Genomic DNA, 21,085 nt, shown 5'->3' on the forward strand with positions numbered 1-21,085 from the left:
AGGGGCTATGAGAGGAAAGGGGGTATGAGGTGTAAGGGGAAAGTGGCTATGAGAGGAAAGGGGTTATGAGAGGAAAGGGGATATGAGATGAACGGGGTTATGAGATGAAAGGGGAAAGGGGCTATGAGAGGAAAGGGGCTACGAGAGGAAAGGGGATATGAGATGAACGGGGTTATGAGATGAAAGGGGAAAGGGGCTATGAGAGGAAAGGGGGTAGGAGAGGAAAGGGGTTACAAGAGGAAAGGGGCTATGAGAGGAAAGGGGGTAGGAGAGGAAAGGGGTTACAAGAGGAAAGGGGCTATGAGAGGAAAGGGGGTACGAGAGGAAAAGAGGCTATAAGAGGAAAGGGGTACAAGAGGAAAAGAGGCTATAAGAGGGGTTACAAGAGGAAAGGGGCTAATAGAGGAAAGGGGATACGAGAGGAACGGGGTAGGAGAGGAAAGGGGTTACAAGAGGAAAGGGGTATGAGAGGAATGGGAGTACAAGAGGAAAGGGGTATGAGAGGAAAGGGGGTACGAGAGGAATGGGAGTACAAGAGGAAAGGGGCTATGAGAAGAAAGGGGGTACGAGAGGAAAGGGGGTATGAGAGGAAAGGGCATACAAGAACAAAGGGGGTACAAGAGGAAAGGGGTATGAGAGGAAAGGGGGTACGAGAGGAATGGGAGTACAAGAGGAAAGGGGTTATGAGAAGAAAGGGGGTACAAGAGGAAAGGGGCTATGAGAAGAAAGGGGATATGAGATGAATGGGGTTATGAGATGAAAGGGGCTATGAGAGGAAAGGGGGTACGAGAGGAAAAGGGGCTATGAGAGGAAAGGGGGTACGAGAGGAAAAGGGGCTATGAGAGGAAAGGGGGTAGGAGAGGAAAGGGGGTAGGAGAGGAAAGGGGTTACAAGAGGAAAGGGGCTATGAGAGGAAAGGGGGTACGAGAGGAAAAGGGGCTATGAGAGGAAAGGGGGTACGAGAGGAAAAGGGGCTATGAGAGGAAAGGGGGTAGGAGAGGAAAGGGGTTACAAGAGGAAAGGGGCTATGAGAGGAAAGGGGGTACGAGAGGAAAGGGGCTATGAGAGGAAAGGGGGAACGAGAGGAAAAGGGGCTATGAGAGGAAAGGGGGTATGAGAGGAAAGGGGCTATGAGAGGAAAGGGGGTACGAGAGGAAAAGGGGCTATGAGAGGAAAGGGGGTACGAGAGGAAAAGGGGCTATGAGAGGAAAGGGGGTACGAGAGGAAAGGGGGTAGGAGAGGAAAGGGGTTACAAGAGGAAAGGGGCTATGAGAGGAAAGGGGGTACGAGAGGAAAAGAGGCTATAAGAGGAAAGGGGGTACAAGAGGAAAAGAGGCTATAAGAGGAAAGGGGGTACAAGAGGAAAAGAGGCTATAAGAGGGGTTACAAGAGGAAAGGGGCTAATAGAGGAAAGGGGATACGAGAGGAATGGGGGTAGGAGAGGAAAGGGGTTACAAGAGGAAAGGGGTATGAGAGGAAAAGGGGTACGAGAGGAATGGGAGTACAAGAGGAAAGGGGCTATGAGAAGAAAGGGGGTACGAGAGGAAAGGGGCTATGAGAGGAAAGGGGCTATGTTTCACGATCAAAAAGCTAAAAATCCTGAGTTGTCCAAGGAAACTTTCGTATTTGACCCATGGGTGTGACCTGGACTGAACTGGATCCTCACTTGAACTTTATTGAGTTCTTCTGCTGTCCCTTTGAGAGAACCCATAACAGTTCCTACATCAGAGTTTGCTTAGCAGCAAAGCTTCCATGTAGAACGCTGTTTCGGAAGCTACGGGCCATCAATTACCCAAGGCGCCTTCGAAATACTTGTAGAACCTTTTCCCTCATGGGTTCTGTTCAGAACCATTCCTGAAAGCGAAATCCCGCTTTCCACCAGTCTGGGGTAATTTTTTTTTTTTTTCAAAGAACCTAAACACTGTATGTGTGTTTCCAAGATCTAATACAGCCCCCCTCCGCGCGCGCGCGCACACACACACACACACAAAATTCCTCACCCTGAACTTGACTGGACCGGATAGTCGGATCCCCACTAGAACCCAGGCAAACTGTTAATGAGTGTTTGATCTGAATAGAGAAACTCTAGTCCACGGGGAGGCTTCAACTGGTGGAACCCTGAATGAACTTCCCAGAAAAAACCCGTGAGGAACCTTTCTGGAGAACATTTTCCAAAATGGGTTCATTGGAACCTTTTCTTGATGGGGAATCCTCTGAGCGGAACCAGGGAGAGCGGAAGTGGCGCAAGTATAGGTTGTAACACACACACACACACACACACACGGGTTATTTGGTGCGCGCGCGTTCGTCTCCTGCAGCAACAATGTGAAACTCCCTCCGCTCGCGCTGCGCCGTAACCCGAGCCGCGGAAAAAAAAACGGGGAGGAAACAGGCTCGCGCCGCGTACGGTTACCGAATAACAGGCCCCTCCCCCTTTCTCTCTCTCTCTCTCTCTCTCTCTCTCTCTTTCACTCCCTCTATCCCTCTCTCAGAGCTCGGAGACGCGGCACGCAGCAGCAGAAGATGGCTGAGCGCACCGGGCAGCGCGAGCCCCGCGCGGCGGCAGCGTCCTTCTCCCCGTCCCGGTCCCTGGGGCGAACCTGAACCCCGTCCTCCTGTTTCTCTTCCTCCAAACACAAACCCAAAGGTTCCCGGTGTCTGTACCGTCGCTCCGTGCGTCCGCGAGCCCACGTTATTTATCCTGATATACACACGCGCGCGCAGACACGCACACACGCACGGGGGAATTTTTTCCTGGTTTTGTTTTCTTTAATCGCAGCATGGCGGAAACGGAGAAGGAGGGCAGCAAAGCTCCGGAGAGCAAGAGGAGCCGGAAACCCGCGCACCCCGTCAAGCGCGAGATCAACGCAGACATGAAGGTGGGTTCCGGGGGGGGGACGCGCGTGCTCGTGCACGCTTCACAGGCGCCATTCATGAGCGTGGCGTAATGAGGCAGAGTTCCGGCTCTGATTTGCGCAGGTCAGCTTTGTTCCACCATCAACACACACACACACACATGCACATATGCACGCGCGTTTCTAGACGCGCTCTCTCTCTCTCTCTCTCTGCTCCAGGTCTCTCTCTCTCTCTCTCTCTCTGCTCCAGGTCTCTCTCTCTCTCTCTCTCTCTCTCTCTGCTCCAGGTCTCTCTCTCTCTCTCTCTCTGCTCCAGGTCTCTCTCTCTCTCTCTGCTCCAGGTCTCTCTCTCTCTCTCCTCCAGGTCTCTCTCTCTCTCTCTCTCTCTCTGCTCCAGGTCTCTCTCTCTCTCTCTCTCTCTCTCTCTCTCTGCTCCAGGTGTCTCTCTCTCTCTCTCTCTCTCTCTCTCTCTCCCCAGGTGTGCTGCATTCGGAGTGTTAGTGTGGTTGTTGCGCGCGCGTGTGTAAGTGAGCTCATTAAAAGCAGACTGTGTGTGTGTGTGTGTGTGTGTGTGTGTATGCGCGCGCGCGCCCACCCCTTCCCTCCTTTCACTCAGCTGAAATGGAAAATTCAGCTTCTCTTCCTTCCCTTCCTTCCCTTCCGCCTGCTCCCACCGACAGGGCCACTTCAGGGCATGCAGCGCTCTCTCTCTCTCTCTCTCTCTCTCTCTCTCTCTCTCTCACACCGGCTGTTGTTCCGCTGCAGCTCCAGCTGTTCTCTCATCCCGCGCACCTTTTGTTTCCGTCGTTTCCAGTGAGCCAGATGTTTGTTTCTGTGCGCTCGCGACAAGGTGCGAGAACGAATCTCCTGCGCGTGTGCTTTGTATTTTCTCTCTCTCTCTCTCTCTCTCTCTCTCTCTCTCTCTCCTTTCACTCGGGTTGCTTTACAGTTTTGTAGCCTTTTCAGGTTTGTGATTTAGAGATGCACCATCCCTCTCTCTCTCTCTCTCATCCCTCCATCATCCCTCTCTCTCACTCATCCCTCCATCATCCCTCTCTCTCACTCATCCCTCCATCATCCCTGTCTCTCTCTCTCATCCCTCCATCATCTCTCCATCATCTGTCCATCATCCCTCTCTCTCTCCTCTCCATCATCCCCCTCTCTCATCCCTCCATCACCCCGTCTCTCTCTCATCCCTCTCTCTCTCTCATCCCTCCATCATCTGTCCATCATCCCTCTCTCTCTCATCCCTCCATCATCTCGCCATCATCTGTCCATCATCCCTCTCTCTCTCATCCCTCCATCATCTCTCTATCATCCATCCATCATCCCTCTGTCTCTCATCCTTCCATCATCCCTCTGTCTCTCATCCCTCCATCATCCCCCTCTCTCTCATCTCTCCATCATCCCTCTGTCTGTCATCCCTCCATCATCCCTCTGTCTCTCATCCCTCCATCAGCCCTGTCTCTCTCTCATCCTTCCATCATCCCTCTGTCTCTCATCCCTCCATCATCCCCCTCTCTCTCATCTCTCCATCATCCCCCTCTCTGTCATCCCTCCATCATCCCTCTGTCTCTTATCCCTCCATCATCCCTCTGTCTCTTATCCCTCTATCATCCCTCTGTCTCTCATCCCTCCATCATCCCTCTCTCTCGCTCATCCCACCATCATCCCTCTGTCTCTCATCCCTCCATCATCCCTGTCTCTCTCTCATCCCTCAATCATCCCTCTGTCTGTCATCCCTCCATCATCCCTCTGTCTCTCATCCCTCCATCATCCCTCTCTCTCGCTCATCCCTCCATCATCCCTCTCTCTCATCCCTCCATCATCCCCCTCTCTCATCCTTCATCATCCCTCTCTCTCTCATCCCTCATCATCCCTCTCTCTCTCATCCCTCATCATCAAGTCAAGTCAAGTCAAGTTTATTTGTACAGCGCTTTTAACAATAAACATTGTCGCAAAGCAGCTTTATAGAATCTGAACGACTTAAAACATGAGATAATTTTATCCCTAATCTATCCCCAATGAGCAAGCCTCCTCTCTCTCGCTCATCCCTCCATCATCCTTCTCTCTCGCTCATCCCTCCATCATCCCCCTCTGTCTCTCATCCCTCCATCATCCCTGTCTCTCTCTCATCCCTCAATCATCCCTCTGTCTGTCATCCCTCCATCATCCCTCTGTCTCTCATCCCTCCATCATCCCTGTCTCTCTCTCATCCCTTCATCATCCCTCTCTCTCATCCCTCCATCATCTCTTCATCATCCCTCTCTCTTTCATCCCTCCATCATCCCTCTCCATCATCCCCCTCTCTCATCCCTCTCTCTTATGCCTCTCTCATCCCTCCATCATCCCTCTCTCTCATCCCTCTATCTTATCCCTCTGTCATCCCTCCCTCTCGCTCTTCCCTCCATTTTCCTCCTCCATCATCCATCCATCACTCCCTCTCAGTTTTGCTCACACATCCTCAAACCTGTGCAGATGTTTTATTTTTTACTATGAGTGCTGTAAATATTAGCAAAATGAAGTTCCTGATGGCCTCTCTCTCTCTCTCTCTCTCTCTCTCTCTCTCTGTGTGTGTGTGTGTGTGTGTGTGTGTGTGTGTGTGTGTGTGTGTAAATAAAGAAAGCAGGTACTGGAAAGCCATTAAGACCTGAAGAACAGGGGTGAATGAGATGTTTATTTCTGATTGTGTGGTGACACATGTGGATGTGATCTCAGTGATCCTGTAAATATTTTATAATCATTCCATCTTTCTCTTATTAAATGATTGGAACACTTATTTTATTACAAAAACATACAATATATCTGATCTTCGTCTCAGTGTGAGCAACACTGCATTAAACTAATGGGAAATGAAGCTCCTGATAGTGTGTGTGTGTGTGTGTGTGTGTGTGTGTGTGTGTGTGTGTGTGTGTGTGTGTGTGTGTTTCTGTCAGATTCACAAACGCTGGTCAATGTGCTGGACATCGTCTGTGTACAAAAAATAATAATAATAATTTTTCTTTGAAATAAACAAACAACAAAACAACCCCAAACCTTAATCTGTCACTCGCTGTATATTTATTGATTATTCTTAAAAAGTGAAGACATTTGATTTATTTATGGCTGCATGTGTGGATATCAATAATATCAGAAATATTGATCATATTTGAAACAAAAAAATGGTGACGTTCGTTCATTTATGGTGTTAATGATGCATTTTTATTGATCCGTTCATTCGCCAAACAGGATTCTGCTCCTTTTACTTTCTCACTGCAATTAATGGGGGGGAAAAAAACACGCTTAACCCTGACCTGAATAATAAAATCAGAAATGAAGGTGATGATTTGGGTTTAATTTCTGTTATTATATATTCATAAATCATATTGGAATTTAAATCTGTTTATTTCCAAATGATATTTTCTTTGAGATGAAATACAGATGGGAGGAACGGAGTCGACTTCTGATCGTTTCATTTTAATTATAGTTTAATAACGTATCTGCTGTTTGTCTTTAGGGGACGCTCTGGAGCATCCTGCTCAGATTATTCACTCGATTTATTAACTGTTATTCATTTGACAGATTTAAAAACAAACAAAAAAAATCCAAAGTGATTTTTGCTCCACAGGGAAAGAAAGATTTTATATATTGTATTTTTCTAAAATATGTTTGAACACGATAATTCACTTCCGAGGATATTCACTGGGTGGAAATGAAATCATTCATCGATCGGATGGTTAAAGCATTTAAAAATATAATAAACGGATTTTAAGGTGCCTCAATTTTAGTGTGTTTGAGATCCTGCAAATTGAAAAGAAAGAAAGCAAGAAAAGAAAAGTGCACAATGAAAATGGTGTGAGTCAGAATTTCATACACTTCGCATCACGTTAATGCGATTTGTCGCTGTTTTATGAGGCTCGTCAGGATCATCGTTTGAACTCCAAGCGTTTTTTTTTTGAGGAAAACTCACATAAACTGGAAAACAGCATTTTCCTCATTTTCCACTCTGTTACACTTTTCAGACAAAAACACAATGTTTGTTCAGAATGAGTTCAGGAGCCTGGGTCGCCGTGTTCCAGTCGAGATTTGAGATTTACGTGTTTTTGCTGTTAATGAAAAATTTTTTAGCAAAGACTCTTACGTCGCAAGAATGACACATTTACACATCTCCACATCTCAACTTTATTTTTTTTCTCTATATCTGAATTCGCCTTGTACTGACTTTCAAAAGAAAGGTCTCGGTTTTTCTCTGTGCGACGATAAACATCGCACACTTTACACTTTACGTGTCCATTTTTCCCCCAGCGTCCACAAAACACTAACGAATCTCACAATACGCTCGCACAACCCTTTTTAAAGCGTATTAACTCTCATCCTTGCTTTAATTCCCTCTTTATGTTCCGAGTTTGCGGTTCCGGAGCATCGACACCCTGTTGACTGTCTTCTGTTCAGGTTCAGGTTCTAGTCACGTTTACCTTTTCACGTTTCTCTATAATCGCATTATCGTATGTTTCTTTTTAGCGTCAGACGACTTCCGAGCTTCTAAATGGGCTGATTGTTTGTAATCACAGGTCTATCGTCAGAGGATCTTTATTGTATCATGTGACACACGTTATCACAATGTTAAATGACATTAAAAAGCCGGATTTATTATCACCGATGATATTTGAGAGATTGGGGATATCGGTGTTGTTAGTTAGATTTAGCGAATGTTTTCTTTTGAGGAAAGAAAATGAAATCGGTGTGTGAACTGAACCTGAAGTCGATGCCTTTTTCTTTGCACGTTCACACTTTGTTCACGTTGCATTTTTACTCGAGAAAAAGATTTCAGTCCTTGGTCCGAATCCCTTTCCTTCACCTTGATGTTTCATGCTGCTTGAGTGAGTGTGAGACTCGACATCCTCGACGTCTTAAAGGTTCGCTTTATTTCTGGCCCCTCTTTTCACCTCTTTCCCTCAAATTCACGCCACAGTCATATGTCTGTTCATTATCTGTCCATGTGCAAGGTAATTGTTTTGTTGTGGAGGTGTGCGTTACTCATGCAATCCCTGAGCGTCGGAATTAACACCTACACCATCGATTCATGCTCCATTCAGCGTAGCGACTTTTAAACCTCCTACCGGGTTTCTGTCTATCAGGAGCTCTGAGCGAAGACAGGACAAGTTTTCTGGTTTAACGTGAAAAGCTTTGACTGAGCGTTTAATCATAGACACAAAACTGGAGGCTGGAAGTGCTTGATCTTGTTGTGCAAAAATAAAAGCACCTCATGTTTTGGCTGAAAATGATGTTTAAAACAGTAAACATCCTACACGACGATACACACTTTGGGTTTCATCTTTTTCTCTTACTTTCTTTCCAGCAAAACATCATCGATAATTTTAACATTATTCATTTATAAACTTTTTTTTTTTATTAACTCGTAACTATTCCTAAATCCTGCGGACTTTCTTACGTTCAGTAACATCTTTAATGATGTTTTCTTTTTCTCCCCTAAAAATAATAATAGCAAATGTCTTTCTTTTTTCCCCTCATCAACTTTATCCGTTTGTTGTTTAATTTTACTTTATAAGCATGAAAAAAACTTCACTGTATACTGAGAGAGAGAGAGAGAGAGCGAGGGCAGGACAGAGTTTATTTGAGCTGCAGTAAAAGAGTTGTCATCACATTTCCTCCTTGTGAGCTTTCGTGTCCGCTCCCGGTTCAGCATCGGCTCTGAGACAGACAGGAGAAACAAGACGAGCTCAAGCTGTGTGTTGAGCTTTTTCACCGAACTCTTCCTCGGCTTCATTAGTGGGACGATGGTGTTCGAGATAAAGCAAAACACACACGCGCACACAAATAAGGTGTAAAACACTCTGATAATGTCACGTTTCTGGTATTAGATCAAATTTTAATCACTGCTGTGATGTATAAACTGACAACACCATTTATTTCACCTGAGAGAGAGAGAGAGAGAGAGAGAGAGAGAGATTCACAGTGATGCTTGCTCCATGCTTTTGGGAAAGTCAGGCTTTATGATTAATCTCCTTTTGAGCAGAGTCTCTCTCTCTTTCTCTGCCGGTCTCTCTTTCTTCATCAATCTCTCTGTCGCTCAGCCTCTGTCTCTATCTTTCTATCTCTATCTCTGTCTCTTTTTCAAGATAAAGGCTGCAGACAGACACTTTTCGTTCAGTACCTTCACTAATACTGCGATAATGTTTTCAGTAAACGATGATAAAATCTCAGTAACACGCAGCCGAAGAAAGCACCGGTGTTGTTTTATAGCAGGAAACCCCAGAGACAGCGTCAGTGCGCATGTAGATAGCAACAAACAAGGAGAGTCGATAATCACAGTTGGAAATAACGAGTGAAAGTCAGAACGAGAGCATGATAAGAACTGCACAGAGCGAAGATGAATCAGAGGCTCACACGAAACATGTGAACACAATCGGTAACAAGACTGACGGGGCGGAGCAAGATGGGGCCACCGCCCACCAGAGCAAAGGCATGTGGCAAAACATCAATAAAGCCACATGCCGACCAGTGCTATGGGAACCGAGACAGGAAGGGGGAATCCGTGGCAAAAGCAGGATATTTAATAAGGCTTTGTGTTCGGCTAAATCTGAAAATGCATCTTTGATATTTTTTAATCCATCTTCATGAATCTGCTGCTTTAGCGTTGTAATATGTGTACGTAAAATTCCGTGCTAGAAGAACTCACGCTTTTCCTGTATTAAGAGTTTTATGTGGTGTTGCACGGTGTCAGTGATGTGCAACTCTGTGTGTGTGTGTGTGTGTGTGTGTGTGTGTGTGTGTGTGTGTGAACCGCTGATGTCAGTATGAGATGATAGATGATTTATATAATAAATAAGCTTCGTATCTTCCTAATGTACACACAGTATTTTGAGATCGCTGTATGCTTTTGCTGGCTCAGGAAGCCGTGACTCACTGGATTACTCTCGCAATATTAGCAACGATAACCTGATAATATTCATCTGCTTTCATCAAGGAAGTTAATACCTCAGTATTCTACATGTGCTGTGTTTATAACATTGTTCAGAGCTCATTGTGAATATAGTGATGCCATGGAGATAAAAATTATTTAATAATAACACTAATATATGAATAGTGACAAAAGCTTGATCTCTCATATATATATATATATATATATATATATATATATATATATATATATATATTAGTGCTGTCAAAAATGTCGCGTTATTAACGCGTTAACTTGACTCAATTTTAACGGCGATAATTTTTTTATCGCGAGATTAACGCTCTATGACATGATGTAGGTTTTTCATAAGCTTTTGAAACTGCCAGGAACTTGGAACAGCGACTTTGCTTAGAAAACCGATAGCAGCTAGACTGTAATGCCACGCCCCGCACAGCCAGAGTCCTATGCCCTCCCCCCCAAAGAACCAGCGCGGGCAGGGTGCGCTAGTAGAGCTGGGATTTATGGCTCTTTGATGGGATCCGCATCTTTGTGATCCGTTCTTTGAAAAGAGCCGTTCAAAAGACTGGCTCATTTGGCTCTTTTTGAATATTTATTCAGTTTTAAGAAGACAGCGTCTAAAGAAGCCAGATCCCTCTGAACTGTAAACTCAATGCTATCCCAGAAATCCTTCCTGTAATATGCAAATTTGGCCGCCTCTGATTGGACAGCGCGACGCATCAACAGGCAGAAAGTGTAAAAGTACAAAATGTGTTAAGTGAGCTGAAACAGTAAAGATCAGATTCAATGCAATATTTATCAACGAACAACAGAGATTAAAAAAAAAAAGATGGATAATTCAACAGTAGATCATTTCACTCATGGTTCTCTTGCTAGCCCCGCGCCGGTGCTCGGCTTAGGTTTCACTTTGCAGTGGCTGTGTCAAGACGTGTTATGCTTTGCAATAAAAAAAAAAACATTGGTACAAAGCAAGCCCATGCACTTTTTTATGCTGATAAGAGAATTACAATGTTTTTTTATGTGACAAAAATGTGCGATTAAATTGCGATTAATCGCGAGTTAACTATGACTGTCGCGACATTAATCGCGATTAAATATTTTAATCGCTTGACAGCACTAATATATATATATAAATTACATTAATGGTATTTAGCAGACGCTGTTATCCAGAGCAACGTACAACACACCCAGAGAAGCCTGGGGAGCAGTTGGGAGTGAGGTGCTTTGCTCAAGGGCACTGCAGCCATTCCTGCTGGTCAAGGGAATCGAACTGGCGACCTTTTGGTCCCGAAGCTGTGTCACTAACCATTAGGCTTTTATTTATATCGATATAGTATCTATCTATCTATCTATCTATCTATCTATCTATCTATCTATCTATCTATCTATCTATCTATCTATCTATCTATCTATCTATCTGTCTGTCTGTCTGTCTGTCTGTCTGTCTGTCTGTCTGTCTGTCTGTCTATCTATCTATAGGACCAAAACCACACCTCTTTTACCAGAACTGATAGACACAGAGGCCATACCTCCTTCATTACGACAGGGCCAAAACCAGGCCTCTTTTACCAGGACTGATACATAGAGGCCACGCCTCCTTCACTATGACTGACAGGACCAAAACAATATTTCTTTTACCAGAACTGATAGACACAGACGCCACGCCTCCTTCATTATGATGAACAGGGCCAAAACCACACCTCGTTTACCAGAACAAATATACACAGATGCCACGCCTCCTTCACTATGACTGACAATGCCAAAGCCACACCTCTTTTACCAGAACTGATACACACGGATGCCACACCTCCGTCACTATGAATGACAGTGCCAAAACCACACCTGTTTTATGAGGACTGATAGACACAGAGGCCACGCCTCCTTTATTCGGACTGATAGACACAGAGGCCACAGCTTCTTTATAGGACCAAGAGGTACAGAGGCCACGCCTACTTCACGAGAACTAACACACAAACCCCACGCCTTCATTGGGACTGAGAGGTACAGAGGCCACGCTTCTTTCATTATGATTGACAGGGCCAAAACCACACCTGTTTTATAAGGACTGATAGACACAGAGGTCACAGCTTCTTTTTAGGACCACCGGATACAGAGGCCACGCCTACTTTACTAGGACTGACACACAGACCCCACACCTCCATCAGGACTGACAGGTGTAAAGGAGGCCACACCTCCTTTATTAGGAATGACAGAGTAATCTGAGGCCACGCCTCCTTCATTGGGATTGACACCACGGAGGCCACGCCTCTTTTACTGCGACTGATACCACATGGGCCACGCCTCCTCTCATTTGCAGTTTTTTCACATAACCATTTAATGTCATCGATATCTGCTTTTGACATTATTCTTGTGTTATAAACGTGTTATTACACCTCTATACAGTTACTGACTCTCTGTGGCGCACATTTAAGACCTGAGTGGTGTTTTTATCTTCACTTCAATGACACAGTGATGGATATCGGCTACATTAGGGGCATTTTAGGTAAGGTTAACACTTTTGTTCACAGTTGGTTTAGTTTAAGCTCGCCGGTACGGATGAGTGAACACCGGAGTGTGTGTAAAACGACACGGAGTTAAAGCAGAGTGTGGAGAAATCACTTCCGAAACAAAACACGTTAAAAGAAAAGACCTTGACGTGCCACAGAGGAAAATCTGCCTGGCCTTGATTTACTGATGAACACATTACTGGTAAAAAGATGCACAAAATGTCCATCTGCAACTAAAACAATCTGGGCTGCTGTTCTCAGGATCCTAAATTCCCCGGGGTTTATGTCCTCATGTCCTCATACCTCATTTTTGTGCTTTTCTTAAAGTTTTCCATTTATACCAATGCTCTGTGAGTTCAGTTCTGGATTCTGACTGTTGATTAATTTTCTATCACAGCAGCTGACCGTCACAGGTTCATATAAATTTCTCATCTCATCTCATTATCTCCAGCTGTTTTATCCTGTTCTACAGGGTCGCAGGCAAGCTGGAGCCTATCCCAGCTGACTACGGGCGAAAGGCGGGGTACACCCTGGACAAGCCGCCAGGTCATCACAGGGCTGACACATAGACACAGACAACCATTCACACTCACATTCACACCTACGCTCAATTTAGAGTCACCAGTTAACCTAACCTGCATGTCTTTGGACTGTGGGGGAAACCGGAGCACCCGGAGGAAACCCACGCGGACACGGGGAGAACATGCAAACTCCGCCCAGAAAGGCCCTCGCCGGCCACGGGGCTCGAACCCGGACCTTCTTGCTGTGAGGCGACAGCGCTAACCACTACACCACCGTGCCACCCTCATATAAATTTGCTTGCTGTAATTCATTATCGTTTCTATAGTAACAGCTCGTTCATGGGGACTTGTACAGCGGACGCTCCACGTAAAAGGGTTAAAAACGTGTATCACACATATGGAAGGAGTCTTTTTGTAACAGTCAGAGGTAAAGCTGTAACTTTAAGTTCTCTGATATCTCCAGGACAGAAGAGTTGATGTTTTATTGTTTGTGTGGAAGATAACAGAGATGGGACCAAGTCACACATGTGCAAGTCTCAAGTAAGTCTCAAGTCTTAACCTTCAAGTCCCAAGTAAGTCCCAAGTCTTTTTTGTCTTGGGCAAGTCAAGTCAAGTCAAGTCAAGTCACAGGCTATGTCAAGTCAAGTCAAGTCAAGTCCTATAATAAGTCAAGTCCAAGTCAAGTCACCTTAGGCGTATTGGCGTAATTTTAGCAGCAGAATATGAATTTAATACATTGAAAAGGCAATACATAAGTAAATGTCAGTAAACATCCCTGGCACATGTGCCCAACCTGTTAAATATTTGCATTTTAAATACTCATGTTCTGTAAAATACATAAAACAAAACAGTAATAATGTCACAAAGTTATTTATTGATTGCAAGATTGAAAGCCAACTAAGTTTCTCACATTGTCATCAGCCAACAAGAAAAATAAACAGAGAATTGGCATTCTGTTATGTGCGTAGTTAAAAGAGGGTAGGGCGACACCTTGGGTTAACAGGGGCATGAGCTCCTCCAATCTCTAATCACGCCAGATGAGATGATTATTATTAATAAGATACACGTGGAGAAACCTGAAGTGACTTCGATGTATGTTTGCGCCAGTAAAAAAAACCCCAAAGGATAGAGAAATGTGTCAGACATAATTTAGGTCTCAAAAAGAAGACCTGTTCGCCCGTGCAAAAGTGACATCATCTTACCCCATATGACAAGCTACAGAGGTGTGTGCAAAAGCGCTCTCTCGCTCTCTCCCTCTCCGAGGCGCCTCAGCCTGTGCGGAGCGGGGACAGATAGAACCACTTTGGCGCGGGAGTCTTGGTTCCCGCTATAATAGATTGTTACGAAAATAAATGTTAAATGAAATATGCATCCAGCGCATTCCTTTCCACAGGAACTTTGCTCACAACGTTTCGGTCGTGGCTAACGCGCTGTCCTCCTTACCACAAGCGCAACGTTTCGGGAACAATACGGAAAGGACAGTGCGCGGGATTCATCTTTCCTTGAACAATTACCCAGAGACTTTTTAAATTACCTCACTGGGAAATATCCAATGCACCTCTTCAGTTACAGAGTTGTGCTCTCTAAATTGTAGTCATTCGAACCATTGTTTTGGCGGCCTGGTAGCCTGATATACTAAATGTAAATTCATGGTTTGGATGACTGCACAATTTATTTTCGTAACGCTGTGTTACAGCGGGAACCGAGACTCCCGCGCACAGTCAGCCTATTTTGCAGAGTTTAGTATTGCTGCTAGCCTGTATTCAAACAGCGAGTGGCATGCCGGGGAATCCAAATCGTGGCGCTTTTTTCAATAGTGCATGATAGGCAGTGGGACGGAGTTTCCTTTTCTTTTTTGATCGGGTAGTATGACGAAAAAAATGTGCAGGTTGCTGCACTGTTATTTCAAACGGCTATGATAAACTCCCCTGCCTCTATGCCCTATGGACAGTCTGGCTAATGTACACGAACACACTTATGCCGCTTTTCCACTACCAACGCGGCTGAGTCGGGCTGAGCCGTGCCGTGCTGAGTTGGGCTGAGTCGAGCTGAGTGGGGCTGTTGGAATTGCATTTCGACTACAACCGCGCTGAACCGTGCTGGCTGGAAGTGGGTGGACACATTGGGTGGAGTTAGCGAAAGTGGGTGGACGTCACGTGATGTCGTTAGGCGGCGCAAACAGTGACATCAGTGATCTTTTAAGCGGTAGTCTCACAACCCGAATAGTAAACAATAAACATGGAGGACATGGAGTCGTTAGTGTTGCTGGTCTTGGTGCTGTGGCTTGTTGTCACCGACAACGCCAACAGATACTGGCAAGAGCGTATAGATGAGGCGAGGCGCATAAGGCTTCAGAAATTCTCGTAATTCGTAATTCTTCTTCTTCTGGGTTTACGGTGTTTACAGATCCCAGCGCGCTCGTGGGGCGTGTGTGGGCGTGTGAGGACACTCCTCCTCACCAATCAGTGCACAGGGGAGTGTCTCCTCACGCCCCTAGCCCCACTCGGCTCGGTTTGGCTCGCTTCAGCCTCACTCCAAAACTGTGCGAGTTTTGGGTGCTAAGCAGGGCTGAAGCGAGCTGAGTCGTGCTGCTCTGAGATAGTCGAAACGCGAGCCATGTCAGGCTGAAGTGAGCTGAAAAAGGGTAGTGGAAAAGGGCCATTACACGAATTTGTACTGCTCATGAACGTGTACATGTTCACAAGCTGACCATTAGCTTAACCCTGAAACAGAACAACAGGGTAGGAAGCTGCTTATGTTATTCAGCATCACGACTGCAAAGTGCACAATCAACTTACTACTACTGATATACAATATCATTAAACTTGACGTAACTACATTGCTTACCAGCATTCACATAAGAATTTCACAATAATAAACTGAATCCCTAGCTACATCTGCAACGGCTAAAATCCTCCTACCGCTCACTCTCGTGGCTAACATTGGCTAACGAGGAGTTTAGCTGCTATCACCAAATAACAACACATTAATAAACTTTCTGGGCAGAATGGATCTTCAAATGCCGGACGGAATTGGAGGTCGTGGTCTGGCTGTCAGAAATCGTCACGTTGCAAATCTTGCACTGCGCCGTTCGTCGTTTACCTTCTAGGCAGTAGCCCTTGAAGCCGAAAGTGATTACTCATGGGATGGCTGACATGATGATATGATGTGAAATCTGTGAACACATCGTGGCATGGGGCGTGCCGGTATATAGCCCACGCAGAGAGCGTGCCTGATGGACAGGGTGGTGACAACGCAACGGCAGTGCAATCAAAATTACTGAAGTATATGCATATTACATTTTATTTTCACAATAAAAACACGATGGAAATAACACTCAAGTCATCGGCCCAATCCCAATTCTAATTTCTACCCCTACCCCTCCCCCTTCCCCTCCCCCTTCCTCTTGGCCCTTCCCCTTGAAACTGAGCTACAAGGGATAGGGCTTGAAATTCAACCCTTACGTATTGGGATAGCCCTTCAACGATCGCATACATCATCGCGTACCTCCGTCAGCGTTTACGTTAGCAAAACGCGGCCAAATGCGTCACTGGCTGCGACCAGCCGCTACAGTCAGAGCCAGAGATCTCTGCTGGCAGGGTGTGATTTGTTAACTAACACCACTGAATGGGATATCTTTGGCGCTTCGTGCACCACATCCGACAGAATGAGGTGTCAGAACACTCATGTAAACAATAAAAGCGAGAATAACAGAACAAAACGTACGCAGTCAAGCAACCGAAAACAATACTCACTCCCAAAGCTTTTTAGCAGCAGCTTGGATTTCAGAAATCGCTGCTCATTCTCAGCTCGAAAGCGAATCAAGCGGCGTGTTTCCTCTGGATAACAACTTAAAACACGTAAATAATGGAGAAAATACATTTATGACAATCTTTCGCCGCGGGAACCGCCATCTTTCTGAAATCCGCATGAAATCTCGCTGAAATCCGCATGGCATTGTGGGAAATCACTCAAACCCCTTCGTTCGGAGTCAGCTCCAGGAAAATCTCCGTTTGGAGGGGTACAGAAGCCCTACCCCTTCCCCTACCCCTCCGCGTTAACTGGGATTGGGATACCCCTACCCCTTCACGTGGACGCGCAAAATGGAGGGGAAGGGCCAAGGGGTTGGTCCAAGGGGTGAAATGGGATTTGGCCATCGTGTGTCAAGTTAAGTCATGTCCCGAGTCTTAAACTTCCAAGTCCGAGTCAAGTCTCAAGTATTTTCATGTTTTGTCAAGTCAAGTCACAAGTCATGAAAACAGTGACTCGAGTCGACTCGAGTCCAAGTCCCCAAGTCTCAAGTCCCCACCTCTGGAAGATAATAAGCGTAACTATAATGCGTCGTTCTTTAACAACTAAAAGATTGTCATTGTGTGTCGGTTGCTGTGGTATAAGAGGAATAAAACACTCGGGGATGTGTGGTTAGAGGAAAATAATCAGCTGTAGGGTGGTAGCAATAACTCCGCTTCATCACTGATTGTTTTCCCATCACAGCATAACAAAAAAACAGGTTGTGTTAGCATTAGCATTAGCAATATGGCGGGTGTTTAGCTGTGAAACCCAGTGCCTTGTTGGCGTAAAGGGACTGTGAGAGAAGTTCATCAGGTGGTGTGTTGTCGATTCGTGTGACATGTGGTTTAACCTTCGACCCTGTGCATGCACTCTGGCTGTGCAGTGTTGCATTTCTTCGTCTCTGGTGTGTGTGTGTGTGTGTGTGTGTGTGTGTGTGTGTGTGTGTGTTTAATGAGCACAGAGAGTGAGTGCGTGCTTTGGCAATCAGCGCTGCGCTTTTCTCTGTTCCCTTCCTTAGCCTCGGCATGAACCTGAGAGCTGAGCGTTATGACTTTCTCCCTTTCATGGATCCAGTTTCCACACACACAAACACACACACACACACACGCGCACGCACACACACACACACTTAGACACACAGATACGGAGGCGGCAACTTTTACTAGGTCCCTCGCAGAGAGACGAAGAGCAGGAGTGAGAGAGACAGTGCTGCCTTCATCTCCTTCTGCTTTCATGTGCTTTTGTAAAATAAGCTCACGGAGAGGGGGATGAGAGGGAGGAGAGAAAGAGAGAGGGAGCGAGAGAGAAAGGAATGTATACAGCAATAGACAGCCTAAGCTGTAAAAACTGAAACCTGAGACACCAGAAGGGATCAGATATCAAGAGAGAGGAGTGAGGAAATAAAAGCAACATGAGGGAGAGAAGGAGGGAGAGAGAAGGAGAGATAGAATGTGAGAGAAGGAGAAAAAGAGATACAAAAAAGTGAAGAGAAAGCAGAGCAGAAGGAACGAGAGGCGGAAAAGAGGGAGAGGATATAAAGATGGAGAGAAAGTGACAGAAGAGAGAGAGTGTTACAGGGGATAAGGAAGAAAAAGACTGAGGGATGGATATAGAAAGAAAAGAGAAAGTTATGAAAGAGGAGAGAGAATGAGGGACGTAGAGAAAGTGGTAAAGGGAGAGACAGGGAAGTGGAAGAGATGGGCGAGGGAGAGAAGTGGAGAAAGAAAGAGAGGAGGAGAGCTTGAGAAAGGGATCAAGGAAGAGTGGTGGAGAAATAAAGTGGACGGTTCCAAACTTTAAGGAAGAGAGGAGAGATGAAAGGAGAGATCTGAAAGGGGAGAAGGATGGAGAGAGGGATAGATAGAAAAAAAGAGGGAGAAAATAGATACAGTCAAAAGGTGATTGGGAGAGAGAGAAAGACAGAAAGACTGACAGAAAAACTTGCCATAAATAAAGGGAGAAAACATAAAGTGAAAGTTTGACAGGGATGATACTCTGGGAATAACAGACAAATATAGAGATGGAGTAAGAGAGGAGGACAGAGAGGAAGAACAGAAATGAAGTTAAGGTTTGCAGAGAGAGAGAGAGAGAGAGAGCCTGAAAAGGAAAGAGCTTTTTGTAAAGCATTCTGTCAGAAAAAGAATGAGTGTCAAGGAAAAAGTTGCTGATGTAGAAATAAAGACTGAAAGATAGAGACAGATAGATAGAAAGAAAGTGAGAAAGAGTGCTAGAAAGAGAGAGAGAGAGGGGAGTGTGGGCTGGGAGGGAAACTTGGCGAAGCTGGTAGGGAATTTTATCGTGGTGTACAGTGACCTACTCCAGTTACTGCCCACACCGAGTCCTGTTCCTCATCTCATTACACAGAGAGAGAGAGAGAGAGAGATTTGCAGCCAGTTTGTCTCCAATCATAAAAACGGCTCCTTCGTCCGAGGCTTTGTCAGAATTTACAGCGCTGTCTCAGACAGCATAATTAGAAAGATAAATTAAATCCCTCGCTCTGTTACGACTGTCCGTCCTCCACAGAAATCCCTTTCTCTCTCTCTCTCTTTCTTTCTCTCTCCCTCATTCCAGCTCTCCACTTTCATGCGCTGCCATCAAGAGTATCGCATGATGCGCTCCTGCGCTCCATCTCTCCTTCAGTCTGGAAAAGAGAGAGAGAGAGAGAGAAAGAAAGAACAAATGTTAGTGAGATATATTTATATCTAAACCACAGCGCTGTTGAGTTCTGGACTCTGATTGGTCAGAAGGTGTTGATTAATTTTCTATAACAGCAGCTCTGAGAGTAGTGCAGCTACAAATCACAGGTTTCTATTCACGCGCTCATCTCTAATACGTTATTGTTTCTATAGCGACGAGTATTTCTCGTGGCTATCACATAAGTGATGGCAGGAAGTTGTTTGTTTTGTGTAGCGATAAACGGACAAAAAGCGTAACGCCATTTATTTCAAGAACCATCGCTGTAGTGTACGAGGAATAAAATGGTTCAGGATATGTGTCAACATTCATCTCTCTCTCTCTTCATCTGTTCTTTTTCTTCTTCTCTTGCCTCTCTTTTCTATCTTATTTATCTCTCTGTTGCTCTTCGAGTCTAAGGCCCAATCCCAATTCTAATTTCTACCCCTACCCCTGCCCCTTCCCCTCCCCCTTCCCCTTGGCCCTTCCCCTTGAAACTGAGCTACAAGGGATAGGGCTTGAAATTCAACCCTTACGTATTGGGATAGCCCTTCAACGATCGCATACATCATCGCGTACCTCCGTCAGCGTTTACGTTAGCAAAACGCGACCAAATGCGTCATTGGCTGCGACCAGCCGCTACAGTCAGAGCCAGAGGCAGAACCAGAAATCTCCGCTGGCAGGGTGTGATTTGTTAACTAACACCACTGAATGGGATATCTTTGGCGCTTCGTGCACCACATCCGACAGAATGAGGTGTCAGAACACTCATGTAAACAATAAAAGCGAGAATAACAGAACAAAACGTACGCAGTCAAGCAACCGAAAACAATACTCACTCCCAAAGCTTTTTAGCAGCAGCTTGGATTTCAGAAATCGCTGCTCATTCTCAGCTCGAAAGCGAATCAAGCGGCGTGTTTCCTCTGGATAACAACTTAAAACACGTAAATAATGGAGAAAATACATTTATGACAATCTTTCGCCGCGGGAACCGCCATCTTTCTGAAATCCGCATGAAATCTCGCTGAAATCCGCATGGCATTGTGGGAAATCACTCAAACCCCTTCGTTCGGAGTCTGCTCCAGGAAAATCTCCGTTTGGAGGGGTACAGAAGCCCTACCCCTTCCCCTACCCCTCCGCGTTAACTGGGATTGGGATACCCCTACCCCTTCACGTGAATGCGCAAAATGGAGGGGAAGGGCCAAGGGGTTGGTCCAAGGGGTGAAATGGGATTCGGCCTTAACCTCATCTCTTCTCCTTCACTTTCCCTCTCTATTCCTCTCTACCTTTCCTCTTCTATCCCTCACTAGTCTCTTCTTCCTCTCAATTCCTGGACTTGTTCTTTGCCTGTCTTTAATCCCTCTATCTCGTTTTTGTCGGCAGAAGCTTCAGTTTCACACAATCAGAATATAAAATATTGGTGAAAAATATTTCATGGATCTTTTGTTTGTTTGTTTAAATTGTATTTGATGGAAATCTGTGGTGTTTATTTTTATTAAATTCATTTTTAGCGGCGTGATCGTAGCAAAGTGCCAGAAATCCTTAATCATGCTTATTGTCATGGTTGTAAAGTATCACTGATTAAGAGCTAAGATGTTGACGTTTCCTCACAGAAATTGCGGCTAGCATTCGATGCTAAGTCGAATAGCAGCATGTTTTTAGTCGTGCGAGCGTTCATTTAGCAACACATCTGAGAGAAACATTAACATTCCATACAGGTTTATGTCACTTTCTGCCATCGTCGTGCCTCCATTTAGTCTCTACACAATGTTTATCAGCTCTGTGCTAGTTTAATGATTAGCTTTAGTCATTAGCTAG

General features: G+C 45.3%; 1 protein-coding gene across 3 annotated transcripts in view; it reads left to right on the forward strand.

Moving 5' to 3' along the window:
* Positions 1 to 2,050: 2,050 nt before the first annotated feature.
* Positions 2,051 to 21,085, forward strand: part of sobpa (sine oculis binding protein homolog (Drosophila) a) — a 60,385-nt gene continuing 41,350 nt past the window's right edge. For all 3 annotated transcript variants that reach the window (XM_060925178.1, XM_060925180.1, XM_060925179.1), the window contains exon 1: positions 2,051 to 2,879. In XM_060925178.1, coding sequence (XP_060781161.1) covers positions 2,781 to 2,879 — 99 coding nt within the window. In that variant the 5' untranslated portion in view covers positions 2,051 to 2,780. The remainder of the gene's footprint in view (positions 2,880 to 21,085) is intronic.

Source organism: Neoarius graeffei, chromosome 7 (genome assembly GCF_027579695.1).
Source record: "Neoarius graeffei isolate fNeoGra1 chromosome 7, fNeoGra1.pri, whole genome shotgun sequence".
Lineage (NCBI taxonomy): Eukaryota > Metazoa > Chordata > Actinopteri > Siluriformes > Ariidae > Neoarius > Neoarius graeffei.